General features: G+C 42.8%; 1 protein-coding gene across 5 annotated transcripts; it reads right to left on the bottom strand.

Moving 5' to 3' along the window:
• Positions 1–1,220: 1,220 nt before the first annotated feature.
• phactr4b (phosphatase and actin regulator 4b) lies at positions 1,221–24,190 on the bottom strand. Of its 5 annotated transcripts, none has more exons than XM_054622270.1 (15): positions 24,084–24,190; positions 18,039–18,153; positions 17,359–17,403; positions 11,031–11,201; positions 10,639–10,719; positions 9,337–9,855; positions 7,597–7,941; positions 4,395–4,911; positions 3,694–3,995; positions 3,358–3,556; positions 3,105–3,160; positions 2,655–2,716; positions 2,435–2,572; positions 2,206–2,282; positions 1,221–1,250 (listed from the first exon to the last, which is right to left on the bottom strand). In XM_054622270.1, exons 3-15 carry the CDS (start codon positions 17,369–17,371, stop codon positions 1,235–1,237), a joined length of 2,496 nt encoding a protein of 831 aa, XP_054478245.1. In that variant the 5' UTR covers positions 17,372–17,403; positions 18,039–18,153; positions 24,084–24,190; the 3' UTR covers positions 1,221–1,234. The 5 variants fall into 5 exon arrangements, with proteins under 5 accessions (XP_054478245.1, XP_054478246.1, XP_054478243.1 ...); XM_054622271.1 differs by lacking the exon at positions 24,084–24,190 and adding an exon at positions 23,011–23,172; XM_054622268.1 differs by lacking the exons at positions 17,359–17,403; positions 18,039–18,153; positions 24,084–24,190 and adding an exon at positions 14,567–14,757.
• Between the last annotated feature and the right edge of the window lie 776 nt (positions 24,191–24,966).

The raw sequence follows: 24,966 nt of genomic DNA, 5'->3' as shown, positions 1-24,966 counted from the left end.
GCATAGAGAACCCTGTAAGCTACTGGCCAGACAACAATACAAGATAAAACACTTCTGCTTCGGTTTTAAAAGGTTCCTGCCAAAATGACTCCCTGTTGACCGTTTATACATTTATTTATTTTTTTATAAATCCCTGATCAACACACACAGCAACTTACATCTCACTCTTAATATAGACACTCCTAGCATTACCTTATTCAAAATGGCTACAGAATGCATTGCATGTTTGATCTTTAAAGGGAAGTACAAAAACTCATAAAAAAGTATAAATGAAGAGAGATTATCCAGGTCCAATCACATTGGATTCTGTGTTGGCTCATGCAGTGGATTGCAGAAATTAGTGATATGAAAACCAGTATCCTATAGGCCTTTAGGCATTGGGTATGTTGGCACACATAAAAACACCAACAAGCCTCCTGACCCGCACCCCTTTTTCTATATCTACATTGACGCTTAAACGGCCACCTCACTTCACAACCATAAATACAGGCAAGCCAGATAATAAAAAAGGCTCAAATAAAAGCAGTCACTACTCATGTGATCAAAGTTACAATATAAAATATCTTGTGCAATACAGAATATTTTGTAATTAGATCTTTCCAAGTTTCATTCTAATGTATAACAATAGCACTCTGTACACAATTTATATAAAACACACACAATATCCCAGAGATGTCCAGTCCTATAACAGAATATCCCAGTCTTCATCCTCCAGCCCGCTCTAGCTGCAGCCATTTATCTGTTATCTATTATTACTGTGCAGAGTATTATAAGTCATCATATTATTACTATTATTTTATGTTATTACATTAGCAAGATGAATTAGCTTTTCCATAAACAGTAAAGAAGAAAAAAGGCAACACAGAATGAGGCCGCATTAAAGGTTGTAACTAGATCCAAGTCCCTGAGGGGTACCACATAACAGCAGAGTGAGAGTCGGCCCTGCAGGTTCTCTGCCACTTCTCCACTTCATTGGCACGTGGTTCCCCCTGTTGTCCGGGAGAAATACTGCATCTGGTCCTCAACCACCACCACCAGCTCAGTTTAGTGAAAGCAATGTAGTGGGAGGGCGATGGAGGGCAAGCGAGAAGCATTGTCAGTTCCAGGCTTCCTCTAATAATCTGTACAGTACATTCGGGAAAGGTCAAAACTGCGATCTGTCCGCATAGGAAGCAGCTTCTGGGCCACACAGAGATCTTAAGTGCTTCATTATCCGTGAAGGAGGGGGGGGGGTCTAAGGCCGATGAAACCTAAACAAAAAAAAAGGATGTCATGAGGCATGAACAAACATTAATATTCTGCTTAAAGTACCATAAGATTTTCATTAAATAAAACCCCATATTTGATACTTTTCATTGTTGTTATTTCTTCAGCAACAGCCATTCAATGTATTAACATTCTGTAATTAATTTAATATAGCAATTTAATATAGCAGTTTTCATTGTAAGTGGCGCCATTCCAATCTGGATTCAATCGCCCTGACTGCTCAAGGGATTCACATGACAAATGCATGTCATCTAGCTTTACTGTTTCTTATGTTATCTCATCAGCCTCTTTGTTTACTGTTCTCCTAATACTCTATCAGGACTGCATCAAGTTACTGCTAATATTAACCCAACATTTTCTGCTGCTGTTTCACATCAAAATTGTTGAGATGAAACATGACAAAGCTTTTATTGTGAAGCAGTAACCGTAAACATAATATATTTCTCATCGGGGTTAACGCTATGAGCAATCATTGGTCGACAAAACAAGAAAAAAATATATTTTCAGCATATTTAGTCTATGGATGAGTGTTAAACATGGCAGCTATTAATGGAACAAGAAGAAACAGTAACAGTGAGCTGTGAGATGAAGTGTTGCAGGAAACAGGCTGACGACATTCAACTTCTTAGCAAGGTAACAACCTTCTTTCAACTTGCCCTTGTGTGGAAAGCTATTTGCCCTGTGTGCGCCATGAAATCAGATTGGTTGAGTAATGGCCAATTATTAACTGAATTCTTCATTAAAACAACATGACTTTATTTGCTTCTGTGTAAACAGATACACCAGTTGCTCTTCTGACACAGTAGTGGCACGTAGAGTATTTGCTGTAATATTAAACAGCACTTGCTGTTGTCGCGGCAACCAAGGGTCTCGCCAAAATCAACCAGGACTGAAATCTGAAGAATTATGATGTCGAGATCCATCTGATAAAATGTATACCTGGTGTAGATTCTGCTCTCTTCGTGGACCTCCATTTCAGTGCTCTTATAATCATTAAGCTCCTTCCGGATGGCCGCCTAGACAAAGAAACAGGAAAGAGAGATAGAGTCACTATGAACTCAAAAGGAAGCATGCTAAACATCACACTTGATGCTCATATTATGTAAAAGAGTTCGAGATTTATTTGGTTTGTCAGGTACTTGCTGGTAATGGCAAACTGGATGAGCACCTTGTCAGCAGGAGTCAGCTTGGTCCACGGCTTGTCTGCTCTCCGATCATAGTCTTGGGCATCTGTGACTTCCACGTACTCGTGGAACCGCAGGATTTTTCTTGCCTGTAGTTCTGCAACTGTGGGTCTTTGACTCAGCTACGATAAACAGATGTCAGTTTAATATCCAGCAAATACACGGTTTGACACTTGGATGTCTGTTTTTGATGTGTTGCCTCACCTTCCTGGTCAGCCGCCGCTTGATCTCCCTAACCTCAGCCTGTCTGTCAGTCTGATTTCTGGCTGAATAAAAGAGAGGGGAGGGAAAAAAAAAAACCACCAGCAGAGCTTTATTTAGATTCTGCATGAAAGCCAGGCTTGATGTGCACCAAATAGAAAAAGCAGTTTCCAAAATTAGATTGTCAACTGTAATCCATGTTTCGAATGTCTTTTCAAGTGTAAATTCTTCCTATCACAGCATGTATACGATATTATTCCTTTGTACACTGTGAACTGGCCTGGATAAAAAGAGTCTTTTTCTACATAAACAACAGTAATTCGGCGACAAAGCTAGGATGTTTGTTCAAGCCCATTGAAAACAGTTCGACCAAACAAGCTTCCTGAGCAAGGTCATTATAATGTCCAGTGATGAATGATAACTGCAAAAAGGAAAGAAAGATTGGATACTCACGCTGAAGAATGTTTCTTTGCTCGAGCTCCTCAGCAGTGGGTCTCTGGCTAAGTCGCCTGAATTGGGGAAAAAAAAAGAAAGAGTAGAACTATTTTTACACAGTTACATCCTTTTGTCATTCAGGCAATAAGTAGGACAAAGATCTAAGAAATGATCTTCGGATTTCTTTAGTAAATACAGACCCACTATTGTCAGTTTAAAGGATGCAAAAGAATCAGAATATGCACATCAGCGCGATGACGTCTGTCGTTACCTTGTGAGTGCAGAGCCGATCTGTGTGCGGATGGCTTCCCACTGCTCCCTGCTCTGCCAGGTGAGGCCGGTCTGTCCTGGAGGCAGGTCGTCTCGGCTGCCCCTCTCATGGGTAAACCTGTCCCTCTCTGGGGCACAGGGACGGCTGCTCAGCTTCAGAGCCAAGGTGTCCTTCCTCTTGACCCTGCTGGCCAGGGCGCCTGGACAGAAGCCAAGAAGAGATGGGGTCAGGTGTGAAGGAGCACAAAAAACAAACAAAGGAAGTGCTTTACACAAGACTTTAAAATAAAAACACTAAAAATGTTAAAATATTTTCAGAAAATATAGTTATGCTTACTAAGTGGGGGCTCATCCTCCTCATCCGAGTCTTCATCTTTATAAAGCACAGGACCGTCTGAGTCGCTGTCCTCACCACGCATGTCATGCTCTCCTCGTTCATCCTCTTCCTCCTCTTCTTCCTCCTCCTCACTGCTGTTACCCCCCGGGATGACACAAACACCGGCGTCTCCGACCAGGCACCTGCGACTCCGTGGCTCCAGCTCTGGCTGAGGGATCTCCCCATCGTACTCCTCCTCTTCCTCATCATCTTCCTCCTCCTCCTCTTCCTCCTCTTCCTCCTCTGAGTAGTCATCTTCAGATCTAATGGGAAGAGATAATAAATACATAAGCATTATGGATACAAAAAACGCATTCGTTTGTTTGATTTTTGGAAATTTAAAAGCAGCTTTTGCACATTAAAAAGACTGACAGGCTTTAATATAGTTTTACCAAATTTAAATGAATCCAACCTTCAACATAAAAGTACTCTGGCCATACCAGGAGCCATATCCCACCCTCATCCTTCTAGCTATACCTGCTTTTGTAATGATCAAGGGACGAGTTGTTTCAGGCTGCTTATGGCCACATGAGAAGCTGGATCTCATGTAGGTACAAGCCTTACATTTGTTCTGCATCTGCCATAAAACCTTGTGATTTTGTCGTTATGGAATAGTCTTGCTGAACAAAAGTTCTCCAATTATTATGTATTGAGTGACTCACAGTTTTAATGGTTGGATGCTGACAGGAAGTGGGCGACCACCTTGGTAGTCCGGAGGGGTTTCAAAAAGCAGTGTGTGTGCACGCTGTGACCCGTCTGGATGAGGCTGAGCCGGGCCGGGACTGGACAGGGCTCGCTGGATCATGATGTGGAGCGGGACAGGAGCTGGTCTCTGAGGAGACTCATTGGTCGGGCTTGGTGGGTCAAACAGCATTGGTATGGGTTGGGGCAGTGGGTGGGGGTAGGAGTGCTGATGGTGGAGGTGGTGGGTATGTATGTGTTGGCGGGGAGGGGAAGGTGGTTTGTGTGTCGGCAGGGGAGGTGAGGGAGGAGGGGGAGGCAGCTGAAAGCCCATGGGGAGGCTGCTGTGGTCCTCGAGAGAAAGCGGTGAGGGGTTGATGGGATGGCTCGAGTCCTCCGTGCCTCGTTTGGTGACGGGGGTCGTCCTCTTGGGAGGCATCGGTGGAGAAGGCTTGGCTGGAACAAGACTGGCGCCCCCGGTTGCTTGGGTGAAGTCACCTGCAAAAGGAAAAACAGTTAATACATCCAATCAAAAAGCCAAATAGATGAGGTCTGTGAGTGAGTTGCCAGCAGGTGCTTTATTTTTCCATCTAGTTTGCCGCTGTCACATGAGTGCACATGCATCAGCTCTTCATGTATGATGTACCCAACAATGACATAATACATATGAACAAATATAAATACTGGGATTACATGTCTGGCTGAGCATTACTGCGTGCATACAGTGTGTTGGATCACATGACTGAGTCAACATGAATGCACACACTGCCCTAACAAACAAGTGTGCAGCATGTGCCCCAGGTCACAGAGATGAAGAAGATACATACAGCTGACATGCTCGACACAGCCAGATTCTTAACCTGCAGGTACACATCGTTTATTAGCATCTATAAAAAAAGCTGTAATAAAGAAACTCCAATTATTTGCATGCACATTTGTTTATTAGCTATAGAATTCTTATAGTGCTGTAGAAGAGCCTTAAAGCCACAACAATGTTAAAAGCCATAGCCATGCTACTAAGACGTTATAAGAGGTCAGTGCAGTAGTCCAGAGTGAACTGGACTACATCTCCTTCTCTAAATTAAGTCAGGCCCTTATGTTACAACCCTTTGGCCCCTCCATTAATCCATCCATTCATATTCACCAATCCATCCCAGTTGAGCAGAAGCTAAGTGGATTGGCACTATAAAATTCACTTGATGCATTGCAGGCCACAGCTGGAACCTGCTAGAGGCTCTCCCCTATTCACATGCCAATGCGGAGAGTATAACAATAAAAACATTCAACTGCTCACCTACACAGCAGTTTCCTCTCATGTAAACAAAGCACCCAGCACACTCATCATCAGCTCATTATGTGCATGCGGCCCTTATATACCACATCCAAAGAAAAGATATCAAGGGCAGTCAACAAGTTAAAGGCATTGAGGAGGGAAATATGTTGGCAGCGAGAAAGGACGCGACACCATGAAGAACGCAGACTCTGAAGGGGGCACAGACACGAGCACCCTGGCCCACATAGATACCAGATGGTATCCTTTTACCTGAGCGCAGGCCTCCGGCCCGCCGGCACAGGTAGACAGGCAGGGACAGGTAGACATCGTAGTCGCACTCTCGCTTCCAGCAGGACCAGTAGAGAGGAAGCTGAGCGTTCTCTCCCCCCTGCAGGGCTGAGACTGACAGGGAGGAGACGGAGGCCTTCAGCTTGAGTGTTTAATGAATGTCGGTACATGGGGGTACTGCATGTGGCTGTATAGATAGAGTGCGCTATGAAGGAGGGGTGTTGTAGCCCTAAATGCTCAAAAACAACAAAAAAAAAAACACATTGTGGGAAACACTTTGTTTTCTTGCCAGGAGTCATATGCGAAGACTGATGCAACGATCATATCTGTCTGTTCAATATGAAGCTGCAACCAGGAGAAAGCTAGCTTAAGCTAAACCTTAAGATTAAAGCAGGGATAAACAGCTAGCCTGGCAATGTCTAAAGTCTGAAGCATTTAGGGGGATCTATTCCATTTGCGTTTTCATGTCGGGCATCGTAATTCTCGTTCCCTCTTGACACACACAGTTTCAGTTGGTTGCAATTTGCAACTTCGCCGCCAGATGTCGCCAAACCCTACACACTGCACCTTTAATGTATCAAAAAACAGAAGTGTAAAAAAGCACGTTGTGTTTGTAGCATAGCTATGCTTAACTGAATGTCACCAGGCCGCAGCTTCATATTTAACGGGAAGTAGTATTTGCAAATGTGTACTTCCCAAAATGTCAAACAATTCCTTTAAAATGTTTATGTTTAGTAAGTTTGCCTTCATGGGCAGCTTCAATAAACTGTCAACGACTGCATCAACCAAATTTGTTATCTTAATTACATTTCTGGTTGGCCTGTTCTTGGTAGCAGAAAGCTTGTGAAAATGAAATGATGTTAGTTGCAAAGTGCTAACCAATGTAGCCTCAAGTGACGACAAATAGGACATCTGGTAAATTTTTTCCCCATTTGACTTGTCACATCTGATTAAATTAACGATAAATGGGAGAAAAGGAATGAAAATTCTCAAAGCATAACAAAAAAAAAATGAATTCAATCACAAAGACACAACTAAAGGCATGACAAGAAGTCCACACATTTTTATGGTACCAAAAATCCTCAGATCTGCTGATGAGCAAAGCATCTATCAAAGTAAACAGCCCTGCCCGAGTGTCAATTATGGCAAGATCCCAGATGAGATAAACCCCACAGTAAACAAAAACAACCAACACTACACTGCCTCTGTGCGAGCAGCATCCCAAAGCCACAGGAGTCCCTGTTATCTTCAGAGTGTGAAATTCTGGGGAAAAGTTAGCAGCTGAAATAGTCCAGGCGTAATAAGTAATTAGCTGGGGAAAAGCAACTCGAGCTGTTTAGATAACATCATTACAAGGATGTGTGTGTGCAAGTGTGTGTGTGTGTGTGTATTTGAAGCTAGCTGTGTTGAGGACTTCTCTTTGCCAACAGTTGAGCACTGACTCATAAAAGGTACATATTGTACTCACCAGTGGGAAACTGACATGCTAAGTGAGCAGACATTTAAGTGTTCATAATGCACACTTGGGACTCTAATGCAGGCGTCACATGATCAAGTTGATACACCCACCATCACATTTTAACAAAAAAAACAAAAAACACCCACTATTAAGAAGAACCTACCCAGCATGCCGGCATTGCCCCTGTTCACAGGCTTGGGTGGGGGCACAGGGGGCTGCTTGGTGCCATGAGAGGTGGAGGTCGGGGCTACACACGACGGCTGCTGAGTGGACGCACCCGCAGAGGAGACGGACCGCACAGGTTTGGGCGCCACAGCCGAGGGGGCGGAGAGAGAGCAGAACTGGTTTGTGTGGTGGTTAGGTGGGGTGCGGGCTGCACCTTTGCTGCTGGGTTCAGGGGCGGATGTCATCAGCCATTTTGGAGGCATGACGGACTGTTTTGGAGGCAGAGGTTCGCGCAGGGTGTCCCGCAAGGATTCTGGGTCAGGAACAAAATGGCTGTCCGACTCTATGAAAAGAAAATATCATGGGGATACGTTAGATTAAAAAAAGTTATTAAACCAAATAACTACAGTACTCAATGCCACTAAGATAAAGACATTTAAACTAAAAATGCCATTTTAAAATCTGTGCACACAAACTATTCTACATAGCGGGCATTTCAAAAGTCTACTCTCATCTTATACCATTATTGAATTAGTGACATCTCATTATAAAATACCTCTCTACATGACTATAAATGTTTCAGTTCAGGGACTGAGCAGCGAGCCATTTTCTGCTGTTACACCACTCAAAGCACTCTCTGCAATAGCACTTGTTTGAGAATCGTATTATCCAGGGATCAGCTGTGAAGATAAACAGAGTAGGCGGCTGCAATTACCACCAAAGACCCACCTCCCACTGCCCACCCCACAGCACCCCCCACGCTGCAGATGCTGCTCCCACGCCATTCCTCGAAGCTGCAGCTCTGAAGTTAAGGGTTATTTATTTACAGATGAGCCTTTATCACTGTGATGTCACACAGCCAAAGAGGAAATAATCAAGAGGAAACATGGAAGTGAGCAGAGGGAGAGAGAGGAAAAAGGACAGAAAGCAGTTTATGTGATAAAGATAGAAATGGAGTGGGAGAGGGAGGAAAAAAGCAGCAACATAGAGGGAAAGATAAAAGGAAAGTACAAGGTAAGACAGAGAAAAGTGAAGAGTAGGGATAGATGAAGGAAAGTGGGAGAAAATATCTGTTCACCTGCAAATGTATCAATAGAAAGAGTTCTCCTTTCCTACTGTAGTTCTGCATTGGCTTTTTCAATATGATGCATTTTGCTATCTATATTCTTTTCTTCTTTTGTCTTACGGACATACATTTGAACATAGCTACCAAAGTTATAAAAAAATGTAAGTTGTTCAGGTGTCACATAAGTGATAACTGGAAAACTGAGATCTAAAAACAGCAGAAAACAGGATTATTTCTCAAAGTGTAATGTTTCAGTAAAAACAATTAGCTGTGGGTCTTCACCAATTATCACTCAACTGACAGTGTTAGCTTTAAAGGGCAATAAATGGGTATAGTGATCGTGCCACATTAATTAGGAGAAGAGAGGACGAGCTATTCCCTCATGTTCCTGAATAAGAAGCGTAGCTGGAGCAGGGCCCCTGGGAGCCGACAGGAGCCTGTCTATATCTGGGAGGACGGCACATAAGCAGGAGTGTGACAGTAGGAGTCAGTGAAAGAACACATGGAGGGATGAATCACATACTATCTTCAAACATGTATGAAGGAGGTCAGGGTGTAAATTATACACTTTAACTTTGATTTGACCAAAGGGATGATCTCTGAATAGGGATCTTAGGAGTACAGATTTTCAAAATGTGTGGAAATCTAAAAATAAATCTTGAAATGTCTGACCTCTGCGGGCCCTCCCCTCCTCAGCAGATGCATGCCGGGGGAGTGTGGGCTTCCAGTCCGCTTCTGCAGGTCGACTCCTCCTGCCATCCTCCGAGGGGGCCTTCTGCAGCCCGGGCCTCTTCTGCCCGTCCTCAGGATGAAGTCGACCCCCACGTCTGCAATCCTCCATCTGGCCGTGAATCTGGCCCTGCCAGACCATATTAGGCTTCCACTCGCCCTCAACATGTGCACGTGGCCCCACTCCTCCGCCTCTCCTCCCATCGTCATGCAGTCCCGTGCCCCTGGAACCCAGAGTTCCTCGGTGGTCTCCGTCAGAGGGTGACCAACCCCTGCGGTCGTCTGGCTGGGCGAGCCAGGCCGGGTTCATCCTAAAGTCTGACTCCAAAGGGAGTTTGCCCTGATTGCATGGACTCCTGCCTCCACCGACGACTCCTCCACCACCACCTCCGACCCCAGTGCTCACAGGCAGTGTGTGGCCGTTCTTCACGTAGAGATGCTTCTGGTTGTGTGTATCTGCATCTGACAAACATACAAAATAACATGTGGCTGGTGGCAAAACAACTACAAAATAATATTTTCTCTAAAAAAGTTATTCAAAATGTTTTAGACTGCCAATGTCTTAGTTTGATATTGTAAATTATTTTTTGTTATTTTATTGTTCCCTCCCTCTTGAAGCTTTATGTAAAATGACAGCTCTTCTCTGGTTTACTTAAATTAAATGCCTACAGTATTGGTTTTAAATCTGTTGGTCTTGGGCCCTGAGGTATTGTGATGGGTACTACTTTCTGACATCTTACAGACTGGAAAATAAATAAAATAAATAAGGAACAGATTAATCAATAATGAAAATAATATTTAGTTGTAGCCACTTCCACATGGAAACAAAGAAAGGTGCCCTTAACCCAGGCCTGTAGACAGAGTCTATGTTTGTTGGTGTGATGAAGGAGCAGCTGTAGGTTTTAATAAATGGGCTTCTGCGGCAGCGGGGCCAGCATTACGCTTGCACACACCCCTCTCAGAGCTATTTTGCTGCAGGGCACAATTCGTTCCACTTTTCCTCAGCTCTGGAGAGTGGCATGCCATATTAAACAGATATTACATTACTTTGAAAAACAGCAAGGTGAAAGTAAATTTGTCTATTTTAAAATATGTTTCAGACTCTGCTGGTTAGGGGAACGGTGTTCCTGCCATTATGTACTGATGACTTAATTGTCCTGTGTGGGTGTTAGCCTCGGGGACGCTGCTGTCAGATACACACTGCGTTGTGAAGAGGGATCAGATGTGTAACACAAGCACTCTTACCGTTGTCCGGGACCTCCTTCAGCACCCCCTGTTCTATAAGCTCCTGCCGCGTCCGCCTCGTTGACATCTTTCTCTCCAGTTCTGCCGTCAAAAAACAGAATTAACATTACACGGTTATCTTTTCAAGTAAAAGGTAGTTCAGTAAAATCTGTCATAATCACAATGTTAATTCAAAGAAGCTAGTTTCAAGATCCATCCTCAACATGATATTTTGTTAGCAGCTTATCGTAGGTGCATTGAAAACATGAAGAGGGCCAAAAGGGGCCTTTAACATCCAGGCAGGAACCCAAGCATTGAGGAATTTTGATGAAAGCTGAATGCAACTGATACGACCGGTGAGAAAGGAGGGGGACTTATTCACACTACAAACACAGTGAGTTCAGGCCACAAACCTTCTGAAGTTTCCTTGAACTTGTCGCTGCTTTTCTTCTTCCGCCACTTCCACGGCTTGAAGATCTTGCCAAGGGTGGAGAACTTGCCCTTGCGCTTTGGGGGAGGGGTGCTGTCCCCCGTGCTGCCCCCTTCTCCCACCATAGTGCTGTGGTGCTGCTCAGCTTCATCATCTAAAATAAAAGAAGTGATTCAATATAAATCCAACTGTTTTAACCAGATTTGCGCAACTTCAAACAAAACACGGGAGCATGAAAAAAAATAATAAGAGAACAGATCCATCAGCAGTCCCAATATTCTGATGTCTCCATTCTTACTGAGCTCCTCTGCTGCCTTCGTAAAGAGGGCTGTGTTCATTATGGCTGTTATTATCTTTAGCTGTTACTTCTCGGGGACTGAGTGTGCTTTGGCAGGGTGATGCTGAGAGCTCATGGACTCCTCCACATATCCACAGTTAACAGGAGAGGTCTGACGCTGGCGTGCAGCCAGGATTTCTCACTGTCAAGTGCTCACATTCCTTGGCTGGATGGAGACTAGTGCCTTATCAGCCTTTCAGCCCTGGCTGCCTCTATAGAGAGGCTCACACATGGATGCAGCTATACAGTAACCGAACGTGGTCGTGGTCATAAATACATGCAGGCAACTATTAAGAAGGGAAGCGTTTCAAAGAACCCAATTTTTAAGAGACGCCATTAAGGCTTTAAGTACTCCATTAAATGGCATTCTGCAGTCATGGTTAAATATTCTGGGTTACGTGATTGACAGGCCAACTGAAAGGGTGCTGAGCTCACAGAGTTTCAAACATTAGCTCTTCCAAGGCTGCAGCTGCTGTACTCAGCAGACATAATATTACCAGTGGAGAGAGAACAGGGTCCGATCTAAAACATCCAGTCTCATGCTCACACAGGATGTCCCTGCAACAATAACGCCTGGCAGTCTGATTCCCACAACAATATGCTCACAAACAATACCTACAGTGCTGATGTGACATACACAGCAGTCCAATCAAGAACGTAGGGACATAATAACAACAATATCATTCCTGGGTGGAAACTGACTCTTCGTTTGACACACACAGCAGGGACGTCAGGGTTGGCTACGGACCAGCAGCCCTAGAGCTGGCAGAGTTTCAGTATCTTGCTAAGGGACATTTTGAAATGGTTGATGGTTGCTGACACAGGATTCAAACCCATTTTTGCAGCTGAAGGACAGAGTCTTTAACCGCTACTCCACACTGCTACCTCAATGCTGCTGGCGGGGTAAAATTTGAACCGACTGCTTACATAGTGCTTAAAAGCCTGACCATCGGGAAAACCTCCAAAACGGTTCAAATCAGAACTGTTTAAATGCATGCACTACTGCTTATTCAAAATGAAAAGTTACATTTTCGACAAGCCTTTCAAAAACTAGCACTAGTCTACCTGGTAGAGGGTTGTTAAGCGTCCAGCTTCCATGGTAGCGGGACTTGAAACAGCATGCCATTGGAAAACAGGAAGCATTCAAATAGACTGTCCTGTATATTTCCCAACAGAAAATGCCAGAGGGACAAGTTGTAGAGAGCTGTTTGAAACTACAGCAAAGAGGCTCCGGGTTCAAGGGACACGTCCGCACCATGGAAATCCAGCTTATCTTGGCAAGGTAGAAATCTGAGGATTCGGACCAGCTGCCATAACATCCAGATTAAGCATTGCTTAAGGCAGCTTGTGATCCAGAACTCAGGTTTTCACACAGCAGACGGTTCTGTCAGACGAGCCTCTGACACAGTGGCTCAGCTGAAGGCAGTGAAGCAGGCTAAGAGCTGCCTGTGCCAGGCCCGCACACTCCGAAACACTGCAGAGATGACGACCGCAGCGGACTCAGCCCATGCAGCAGGCATCTATTTGAAAAAGACGACTGGCCATTTCCTTAGGCTTGTTCATTAGGCAGGGATGCCTGATTTTAAAATGTGTCAATCCACCGACACAAAAGAAAAGCACAGCACATCCAATTCAGTTATCACAGTCACGAGAGCTGTGGATCCACTCAAAAGTTATATTTCACAGATACAGAGAAAAATTCTTCCGACATGTCATAGTTTCAGCTCTAGTGAGAAGAGGTCTGGTGTGTGGTGGCACTAGGGCTGAGTGTGACTGTGGGAGTGGGAGTGGGAGTAAAAGGGTAAAAAAGAGCTACAAAGAGAGAAAAAGTACAGGGAAAATGTGTGTGTGGGACGGGAACGGGGGGGGTGGGCAGCCTGGAAACACAGGGAGGAAACAGCACTCCACCCTGATTCTGTGACGAAGAACAAAGACAAACTCAACAACACAGCCTGCCAATGGCAACACAGTGCTGAAAAGTACAACACATTTAAACTAATTAATATTCTGACCGTTAAATATATCTTGATGATATAAAACCCAATTTCCATTCAGAATAAGGCCAGAAACAGAATTTGTAGTAGTCATGCTTTGTAATCAGGAGGTCTGCCAAGATAAGGAACCAGTCAGGAAACATGGGGGTGTGTGACACTGTGTGTGTATTTATGTACGTGTGTGTTCCTCTGACGTATCCCCCCCATCCTGAAGCCACACCTACCACTCTCTCAAACATCTCCCAGAGAGGCCGGATTTCCCTCTAACCTCATGATTCAATGAGTCATGGTCGGCCTGGTCAGGTGAGCATTTGGTTAAAGGAGATTATTGTTTTAAAGGACCCGGCCTTTTAGCCAATCGGCTAGCCAAAGCATCCCGATCACTTACGTAAGGCGACACCTTCCACAAGGTGCAGTGGTTGGGAAATGCCTCCAAACTCATTATAACCCTAACACTTGCCAGGCCAGATTATACTATTTTAATCTTATTAACGGACAGCACACAAAGATGTTATAATCACTGCGATTGCTTCTTGCGGGATCGTATGTGACCTAAAATCATTCAACCATTTAAAATCCATTAGCATAGTAAATCATATGAATACCATTTAAGTATGCTGTTTAAGGTAAGCAATGTTTTAATCCGTCCTTCAAATTCACTACTTTCTACTTGTCAAACCAAAGGTGAAGATCGTTAATTAAAGATTAATTCTGTCTGTAGGTTTTATGCTCTGCAATATTAATAAGCACAATAATCAAAAGGAGGAAAAATGTAAGAATTGATAAAAAAAATTATGTAAAACCTGTCAAATTCAGCTACAATCTCCATTTCCAATAATCCCCAAATTAAAGAAAAAAGTATTTACAATATCACATTTTACGGAGAAAATAACTTTCACGTGCGCTGTAACATAAGAAAATAAGTGCGCAACACATGAGTGTGTTAAAACACAGCTGAGATTCATCCACGTGATCCCAGTGATTTAACATTCCTTGTGGTGGTGAAAGTGAAGGAGGGGGCCGAGAGAAAGGAGACCGTGCAAACTTGATTATACAATCTCCAACCCTTATCTCCCCTCTATGCTTTAATTCATTGAAAAACTAATTTCATGCTGTGTTTGTTGCTGTTGAGGAATGCATAACTGTGTAAAATACACACAGGGTGCATGAGTGAGTCCAGGAACTCACCGCCATTGTTGTGTTGTTGTGGGTCCTGAACTGGGGTCTCCACACGAAGGCTCTGTCCCATGATCCAGCCCCTAAGGGGCCTCTACCTGTCCTGCACCCAGAAACGTGCACGCTACACTGGACAGCTGCACCTGCCTTCCTCCTTGTTCAACAAAGTCCCCTGGTCTCCTCTACCTCAGGTCTTTTCTTCTCCTCTGTGTTTCCCTTGTCTACCCGTCCTCTACGCCTTTCAGTCCAGTCCTTCCCCCGTCCCTCCCTCCTGCAATCTCCTTAAGACCTTCCCTCCCTCCAGGAGTTGGACTCCCTCTCCCCCTTGCTCACCGACCCTCCCTCCTTGGCTCGCAGCACAGGTCAGCATTCACTGAAAGATGCCTACCATTCCTGGGAGAAAGACAAGTTATGTTTTCAATTTAATGTGTGCGCTGCGGTATGTGGTACAATGTGTGCATCCAATAGTGCACGTCCAATGCAATGTATGCTAAGTGGTGCAGCGGGTCTCAAGAGAACAGGGACTTTTAACACTGTGATCCAGAAACAGAAAAGCTAGACTCAAAACCTCAGACCACAACGTATGCCTTGAAAACAATCATCGGCCTCACACATTGGTGTCGGTATTTTCTTGCCTTCCTAGCGCTGAGATGACAATGAGAACAGGAGATGGAGTATATATGGTGTATGTATAAGGCATGGCTAAATGATGCATCTAACCTGACAGGCAAAAACCTTAAATGTAGTCTTGATGAGAAGGATGGAGCTGTAGGAAATCGTAGCAATTTCAATCAATGCCCTCAATCAGGAGTAATTTAAAGAACAAAAAAGAGACGTGACTTTTTAGGGAGCTGTGTAAAGGTCAAGTGTCTCTGAGACGTGGCTCACTATCAACATTGTAACATGAACAATAGACGAAGAATTCCAGCAGCTACAAAGGCACTAAACTGGTTAATTAGAAGAATCATGGATCACAAGTCAATCTTGTCAAAATTGCACACTAGTATTAAGTTGAGAATACTGTTTTTGTAGAACTGACAGAGGGTGTTTATCATGCCGCTCACCCCTCTTAATGCCCCCAGAAACCATTTTCTGCATATCTCCAAGTCTCTTATCACAATTTGAACAGTCTTAGAGGCATTAGCATGACTTTGAAACCTGTTTGCCAAGGAGAGCTGTCCTGTTTGGAGCTAGAATAGAGAGGGAGAGAGAGGCAGAAAAGAAAAAGAGACAGCTTTCTCCAAAGTAGAGGAAAGGAGAGAGCGCAGAGTGGACCCCTGAATTAGAGCTTTGATTCCTTTTGAGGTTTGTGTGTCTTCAGAAAACCTCGTCTGACTGCTCCTCAGAGGAATCCAGAGCATTGAGCTGTGTCATTATGCCTAGATAGATCAGAGTTTTCTTAGCATTTGGCTGCATCTCAAGCTGTTTCTAAAGATGGAGAGCTAGTGTATTCGACAGCGTTCCTTTTCTCTCCCTGTGCCCCAAATACAGCCTCCACACCGGGCCGGCTTCCAGGGAGAGAGCTGAGCCAATCCGCATGAGCCCAGAACCTGTTGGCCTGACCTGGATAACAGACTGGGCCAAGCTACATTCAGTAGGCACACAGACTGAGGCAGGTACACACATACATGCACATACGCAGACTCGTCCAACATGGGGAGTATGGCACCTATGGATGGTGCTAAAAAGCTATGGGTTCCTGCTGCAAGTCTCATTTATGATAGAAAAGGATAAAAAAAAAAAAAAAAACGTTTTAACATATGCTTCATCATTTTTTTATGAGACCATGGCTTCAACCGCTGATCGTATCGTCGTAGTCTTTAAGCAAGATAAAATAAGAATAACTGAACACCAGCTTGGTAAAAAACAACAGAGATCAGGACAAAGAACAGGATGTTATTTCTTAACATTAGTATGACGTTCAACTACTTTTTGAAAGATATGCTTTCTGGACAAGAGTTAGATGAGAAGCTCAATACCACTCCAGCAGCTAGTGAGCTTAGCTTAGCACAAAGACTAGAAACAGATGGAAATATCTAGCCTGGCTCTGTCCAAAGGTAACATAATCCATCAGGAAGTGCACCCCCTTTTTAATTGTTTTCTTAATAAATTGATTAAACAAATAACATTTAGTTATATATAGCTTAAGAGGTACTGCTAGGTAGGTTTTATCACTTTAAGACAAGCAGATTCTCCTTGTATCTAGCCGTTATGCTAAGCTAAGCTAAGTTAAGCAGCTGCTGCCTGTAGCTTCATGAAAGTGGCATTGATCTAACTCTTGTCCAGAAAGCAAATAACCGTATCACCCCAAATGTCTAACTATTGCGTCAATGGTAACTCAATAATAATAACAACACATCTGTAGATGTTTTTCAGTCTTTTAGTGCTAATAATTGTGTATTGCATTTATTATGAAGTAGCCATAGGAAGTCATCGGGATGGTTTAGGGCATGAACATTTGGGCTTTTGAACTACCTGTTTTTTTTGGCCGATTAGTTTTACAAAAGGGAACTGGTTAGCTAAAGACCTACAGGTGACGGTTGACAAAACTAATTTAACCATGACACACACAGACCTATACTGACCAGGGAATAGTCTGTAAGAGGCCAAGCTTTGGGAGGGGAAACTGATCCCCAATCAGGCCCCAAGTTTGAAAAGATGCATTGCTGAGTAGCTCATAAAACGTACAGAGACTCGACAGACCCCATAAACAGTGGATGTATAGCAAGATGAGTGGATCTGCAGCTCTCTCCACAGCCTTAACACTGCACTTAACAAACCACAACGAGCAACTTGGCACTCACCACGATTTTCCATTACAGAGTTTGAGGCACACCAATCAACGGCTCCTGAAAAACAACAGTTGGAGCATCAACACCAGTTTGAGATGGGAGCTGAGACACACTAGTTAAACAAGTTAAAAGAGTGTAAAAGTAGTAGTGAATCAGTTTTTCCTCAAATATGTTTGCAAGTTATGCTCCAAAAATATCTATATATACCGTGGTCATGGAATAATGAGATATTTAGTCTTAAATGATTTCATTAAAATTCCATGAAAGCCATAATTATTATTTTTAGTATGAAAGTATCTGAAGCATCCAACTCAAACTGATCTGAGAAAGATAAAGCCAATAATCACTGACGACTTTCATGCCAAATATAAAATCAAACCATGTGTAGTAAATTCTATTTAGCTAAAATAAATTACATTTAAATACAGGAAAGTATAAATGCAGTATTTCTATCATTATGTATTATCCTTTAATATACTTGAGAAAAAAAAAATGTCAGCAATGACTAGCACAGTGTTTGTCATTTTGGACACAAATGAATATTTTTACCATAGACAATGTATCCATGGCTGTTGTTATGATTCTCCAAAATGTAATCTTTAAATAGGATTCATGTGGCATTGTATTCATTATAAGTGATCTTAGTATCATTAATTGTGCATTTGTGTAAATATATAAAGGTGTAGACATACACTATAGAAAGTCATGGGTGGGACGGGGGTGGTTGAGGTCCTCAGCAGCAGTTTACCAGTATTTGTTCAGGTCTCCAGCATGCGTAAGATGGCAGCTCCACCCATCTTAACCCCCCTGATAAAAGAAAAACAAAAAGGTTTAGATCATAATTAGTCATAAACAGAAAGGAGGGAGTGAAAATGCATGCGTCACTATCACTATAATGAAAACCAACATATTTAAACCAGATCGAGTCTGAGATGTAGACCTCATTTACACTTGACATAGAGTAAGATCTCCATTTAGTTATTGCATGTTGATAGAGCAAGTGCAACGTAATAAAGGGTCTTAAAGCCGACAGCATTGAGATCAAGCTTCAACTAGAAGATGCAACAAAATAATCCCCATTTTCTCATATGTACTTGAGAGAGTTAGCACTCTGAGGAGCCGTGAAGAAGACAAAACAGCAAAGGCCCTTTAAAAAACAGAAAGACAGAAAGATGCAGCATGAAAATAAATCTCAGAAAACACACACACTTTGGTAAAACTTGCAGTAGCTGGACTCCAGCAGATTCAGGTCAATCTAAAAAAAGACAATGATGCTACAGTGATGCTCAAAAGGTGGATGACTTAAGTGTGAACGGATATGCGTTACGTCACGATAGAGTGATGGTAGTGTTAAAGCCTCGTGGGAGAACTGTTGGCTGGCGTCCACTCAGGCCTTTGGGTCCAATTGGGTCTCGTTCAAACTACTCACAGGTAAAAAGTCAAAACACTCTCATCGAAACACTTCAAAAATGTAATCAAACACTTTTGTTGGCCAAGTGCACTTCACAACCACAAAGTATTTGAAGTGGGCAATTTATGTTTGCCAAAAAAATATTTTGCCGTTGATGGTTATAGTTAGTGACTGAGCTGGCAAAGCAAATACCTAACAAGTAGTGTTTCTTCATTTTAGAAATATAAAAGAAATACAAATGCAAAAAGACAGAGCAGACTGATAGAGCCCCGGGGCAGAGAGCAGCAGAGCGGGGGAAACAGTCAACGGTGCTTTAGCTCAGAGAGGAGACCAACAGAAGCTGTTATGAACTGAGTATTCAGTACAACTTAAACTGGAATACAAATAAAAAAAGCTTCCCATTAAAGAAAATGAGAAAAATGAGCAGACTTTACTTTCTTGCAACTACTGGACCTGTTGCATATGCCCATTTATTGAGAATTGGGCATTTGTGAATTGGAGAATGGAAGGGCGATGGAAAGTAGTGAATGACCCATTTCTCGTTCTGCTGAAACTCAATGAATTAATCTGCAACTATTTTGATCATTTATTTATTGTTTGTCATTTTTCAAGCACAAAAACAAAACAAAGATGTGCTGGTTGCAGCCTTTCTGTGTTTTATTCCATTGTAACTTTAATATCTAAGTTACTTTAAAGCATCAGCTTGGGCTCTAAGGAATTGGCATTTGCATTTTACATGACTGATAGGGACTTTATAGAAATTATTGATGGCTTAAACAAAACGAAAAAGAAAATAATGGAATTAAAATAATTATTAGATGCAGCGCAATACTTCACACAGAAGTTGACCATTCTTTGCAATATAAACAATGCCACATATTGTTGGGCCCGTCGAGGAAAGCATGCACGGACATTAGCTTTGCTCGAGAAACCCAAAACTAAATGGCATGAGGTTATTACTACCCACAAAACTGCTTCGGTTCCTCTCCAGAACAGTACTAACGATTTTCAATGCAAAGTAATCCTTCTGGTGGTTTGATGGGCCTCCATATCAGCTTCCATTTCTGTGAATTACTGGTCTAACTAAATTGCAACATTCTTGTCTTGCGGGCAAACATCGTTTTCAACGAATGGCAAGATTAAGAGCAAAAGCATCTTTAGACTGTGATGGTGTCCAGGCCACAGAAGGCCCTTTGACAAGACTATTAATGTTATCATTGATCAATGGTTTGCCATGATGAAAAGCGACATCTGCCCAAGGCACGCATGACAGCATTGTGATGGACGGATAGACGTGTAAACTCAGAAGCGGTTTCCAACCTATGCAAATATTTACTGTATTATGGCATTCTTCTCTGTTCTTCTTCCAGACCCATTTACTGGAAGGGTCAATGGTCAACTTCCTCATCAAAAGAAGAAGCCTTAGTAACGACATTTGGACTTCAAACTGGCCAATTACCCTGCCTGAAACCATGTTTGATGCAGGAGCTGAAAGCCCAAGACAAGTTTGCCTGTTGGACAATAAAGTCCATCTTATCTTACCTTATAAAATTGGCTTTAAAGTTCTGTAGTTTTCATCGTACAGTCGTCCAAACAGAATGGAGAACCCTAACACCCCTGAGAGGAGGCAGATGTATTCGTGGTCGGAGATGAATTTTCTTACACTCCCGCCCTGTGTGCCACAGACTTGGCTGGATGACTCAAAATAATCGAGCAGAGTGGTGAGCGTTTTGCTCTATCCAGAGAAAAGAGAAAATATCTTTGGTGTCTGAAAGTACGAGCGGATTTGAGGCAGTGAGGGGGTAGAGCTGCAAATACTGAGAATTTTCCACCATTTCAGCCAGAGCCTTATATGTTATGTATGCTTAACACTTGCATGAAATCACTGCATGTTAACTACAACATAGACTATCCGAGAAAAGATAAAAAAGGGCCGGCTTCAGTAGAAACATTCAGAGCAGAAACAGAGCAATTCACATATTGCTCTGTTTCACTTGCTGTTTCTGTCACGCTCACAGACAGTTTCAGAATGTGCCCATAAAAAAAAGGATGTTGATGGCTTACTTCCCTTTAGAGCTATTAACCCTCTTCCCCCTCTCTGCCATTCAGAACTGATCAATAGAAGTTATGAGTCTGTCAAAACAGTGCAGGACCCTTTGTCGCTCAGTGTCTGCCGCGTCATGAAATATATGATGTTTGAAGTTTTTGACAGCCGCCGCAAGTCACTTCACAGTGTTGAGCAAACAAATCAAGGAAGACATGACATACGCAACCAATTAACGACATAAACACCAAACTGGAGCTTAAATATTCTGACAGAAGAGTATATAAATTAGTCAGAAAGTTATGTCCCCACCTCATCCATCACTAGTCATACTATAATCTTGTCTTCAACACTATACAATCAGGCTGAACTATCATGTTTGAAAACCCATATATCAAGCCCCACATCCTTTTCATGGATGATAAAAGCTGGGATTTTTGTCGTCTCCCCATTTTCTGTACCACAAACACACTACCTTGGAATAGGAGCCGCCATTCAGGTATGTAAAAGTAGCCGTTAGAGACCGCCTGGACATCCCGACTGCACACACCCTCACTGGCGCACTCTGCTAGCGCTGATTGAATTACGATGGGAGCGGAAAAAGGCAGCAGCTGGCTGGGTTATGCCATCTGTAAATAGCAGTGCGCTTCTCTGTCCAGAGCAAGGGTTTTGGGCACAAAAAGCTGCCAATTCAATTGAGGAAAGTCATTTAATCCACACTTAAGACTTAAGTCTAAAAAGTAAAGTTAATAGTAAAACTGAGATGGTGCATAGCTGATTTAACAGCAGTAGGTCCCAAGTCAGGTGGACTGAGCTGAAGCATACTTACAGGCCTGCTCCAGAGAGGTATCAATGACAGATGTGTAGATCGGAAAAAAGGTGGCTGCTGTTGGGAAAGCAAAGTCAGACCTGCAGTCTCTCTGTTGGACCTTTCTGCAGTGAGTATCCGAGCAGCACAGTTTCAGCACCACTCTCCAAAATGGATGGACATGGGTGTCTGTTCCCAATCCGGGCCGGGTGAACGTCATCACCGAGCCTGGCCCAGAAAAGCATCATTTACCACCACAGGGACCAGTGGCCCACTTTTTTTTTTTTTTTACATTTTTTATCTACAAGTATCCCAAAATGCTCCTCGCCTTTGCTAAACTTTTCTTTGTCAGAGTCCCTCCAACCTGTGTGCAGACTGCTGCTGCACTGCAGGGACAACTTACCACCATGCAACACAGTGTATCTTTACTACACTGCAGGTAAGTGATCATACACAAAAAGCATTAACCTGGTACATAGGTTTTCTCACTTTACACTCACCATCTCCCCCTTAAAGACAGGCTATTATACTACTATCTGCCGGATGGAGGGGGGGGAGGACTGAGAGCATCGGAGGAATCTCAGGCACAGATCGGTCTCATCTGTGGTCTAACTGAATCAATCAGGCCCAGCTGACAACTTAACCATCGGTGGTTGCCTCTTAATGGTCCATAAAAGGAGGGGGGGCTTCCAATGGGAAGTGGAAGGAGCTACAACACAAGCCATGAGGCAGCATTTTTTTTTTTTTTTTCTTGGAAGAGAAAATTAACTTCAGGAGCTATTACGCCACGGGCAGATGGAACCAGAGGAAATGCACGTTACTGCATTAGAGAAGAGAAGAATAGAAGGCACCGGACCAGACTATGAGCCAGGCCTTCTGCATTTACACTAGTTTCACTTATGAGCCATATATGTGGACACTCATTGTAAAAAATACAATAGTAGAAGTCTTAAATTGTAAAGCATCACACACACACACACACACACACACACACACACACACACACACACACACACACACACACACACACACACACACACACACACACTTCTATCTGTAGGTTTTCTTGCTGAAAAGTGTGTCAGCCTACTCTGTGAATAAATTGCTGTATGTTCCTTATGACATCCAATATCATATAATCTCTTTGAAAATATTACCAAGATGTGACTTAACCATTTTTCTTCTTCTTCTTCTAGATTTGCAGCTTACCATCTCAAGAATGTCACTTTAATGCAAGCCATGCACACGCAAATATTCTCTGTGAGGACGAACAGTCTTCCATCTTTAGCCCTAATTAAGATTTAAATGGAGCAATGCTTCATTGATTGTATCGTCAGAGATTAGAGCCACCATTACTTGACTTGCTTCTCCCTTTTTTCCTGAGGCGAGGTGTGAAGTTACCTGAGAGGTTGAGGTGTGAGAAGCATCAAATGGAAACAGCTGTCACTGATGGCAGGAGGAGAAAACGAAGCTGTGTGTGGAGGCTTTGCATCGACCTGCCTCCCTGGACTCAAGATGCTGCTGAGTGACTGAGAGCAGCCGAGAGGAGGCGTCAACTCCGGCCAAACGCTTCAAAATAAAAGTCATGCTGCGTTTTTGTACATTGCACTATTTAAATAGACAAAAGACAAATAAAGTGGGGAATTGCTATGCACAGTACTTACTGTTGTTAAAAAAGTGTTTTTCACAAATCAGCCAGGCAGCCCTTGAAGTAGGCTACATATTCAATTTGTCCACATTTTAAATGAGCTAATTATATACCATGCTTTGAAGCATGAGTGTTGCTATATTTAAAGCCTTAAATACAGGTCCTGTGTAGTGTAAAATAAAGTGCTGCACATGTAACACTTTGAATTTCTCCTAATTCATATATATATACACACACACAAATGAAGCTATGACCCAGAGTGCTTTGATTTAGATACTGAGCAGTTTCCCCATTCTAGCAGCATCCTCTTTCTGACAGAATAACACATGCAAGGGAAAACGTTTCTATAGAGGCCTGGAAATGTCTTTTTCATTAACATGACAAACCATAATGACAAAGACCAGACATTTAAAAAGGTGCATCCTACTAACAACAAGCCATCCACAAGCCCAGATCACATGCATCCTTTGTTGTGCAGAGATGAGTGGAAAATGGAGTTTCAGTGGTAAACGGAGGCAGTGATTCCAGCCACAAAAGAGAGAACAATAACCTTTAACTTATGGCACTCAGGATGTGTAGATAAACAACATATCTACATGCAATACTACACTGTAAAGCTTCATTTTACTCGAGATGCCGGCTTGTTTTGTGTCGGCCAAGTTGGAGCTCAACTTAGGTTTATTCTCTGCAGAGAGATCCTCCCTGCAGACTCAGTCAGAGGTGCATTTGCTCCCCGATAACAAGCACCTCTCTCCCGACTCCAGACTCTCACCTCCTCCTTTGAAATGAGTTACAGACGATTTAAAATTTAAAATCATTTCCTCACCTCTTCCAGAGCTCCGGTCCAAGCACTTTACGCCCGGAAACCATCCCGAGCCGGGCATCTCGGTCCCGGTAGTTCTCGGTGGAAGCTGCAGCTCCTCTGTGGGCGTTGTGAACACGGCTCTGCTTTGTGTGGTGAAGACTTCAGTACCCACCAGGCATTGCATTGCATTGGTTTGGGGATGGGGATGGGTGGGGGTGGTGGTGGTGGAGGAGCATTCCGTTATATTTTAATAATCACTTTTCCCCTCCTATAGCCCCCCATCATTTTATCAATTATTATTATTATATTCCTTTATTGATCCCCATGGGGGAATTCAAGTGTTGCAGCAGCTCAACTACACAGACACAGACAATAAATACACATACTATACAACTACACAGACAATAAATACACATACTATACAACTACACAGACAATAAATACACATACTATACAACTACACAGACAATAAATACTATACAACTACACAGACAATAAATACACATACTATACTATACAACTACACAGACAATAAATACACATACTATACAACTACACAGACAATAAATACACATACTATACAACTACACAGACAATAAATACACATACTATACAACTACACAGACAATAAATACACATACTATACAACTACACAGACAATAAATACAATAAACATACTATACAACTACACAGACAATAAATACACATACTATACAACTACACAGACAATAAATACACATACTATACAACTACACAGACAATAAATACACATACTATACAACTACAATAAATACACTATACTATACAACTACACAGACAATAAATACACATACTATACAACTACACAGACAATAAATACACATACTATACAACTACACAGACAATAAATACACATACTATACAA

The sequence above is a fragment of the Anoplopoma fimbria genome, chromosome 20, assembly GCF_027596085.1.
Source record: "Anoplopoma fimbria isolate UVic2021 breed Golden Eagle Sablefish chromosome 20, Afim_UVic_2022, whole genome shotgun sequence".
Classification (NCBI taxonomy): Eukaryota; Metazoa; Chordata; class Actinopteri; order Perciformes; family Anoplopomatidae; genus Anoplopoma; species Anoplopoma fimbria.
The sequence above is the reverse complement of the archived record's forward strand: the minus strand, read 5'-3'. Positions and strand labels throughout refer to the sequence as shown.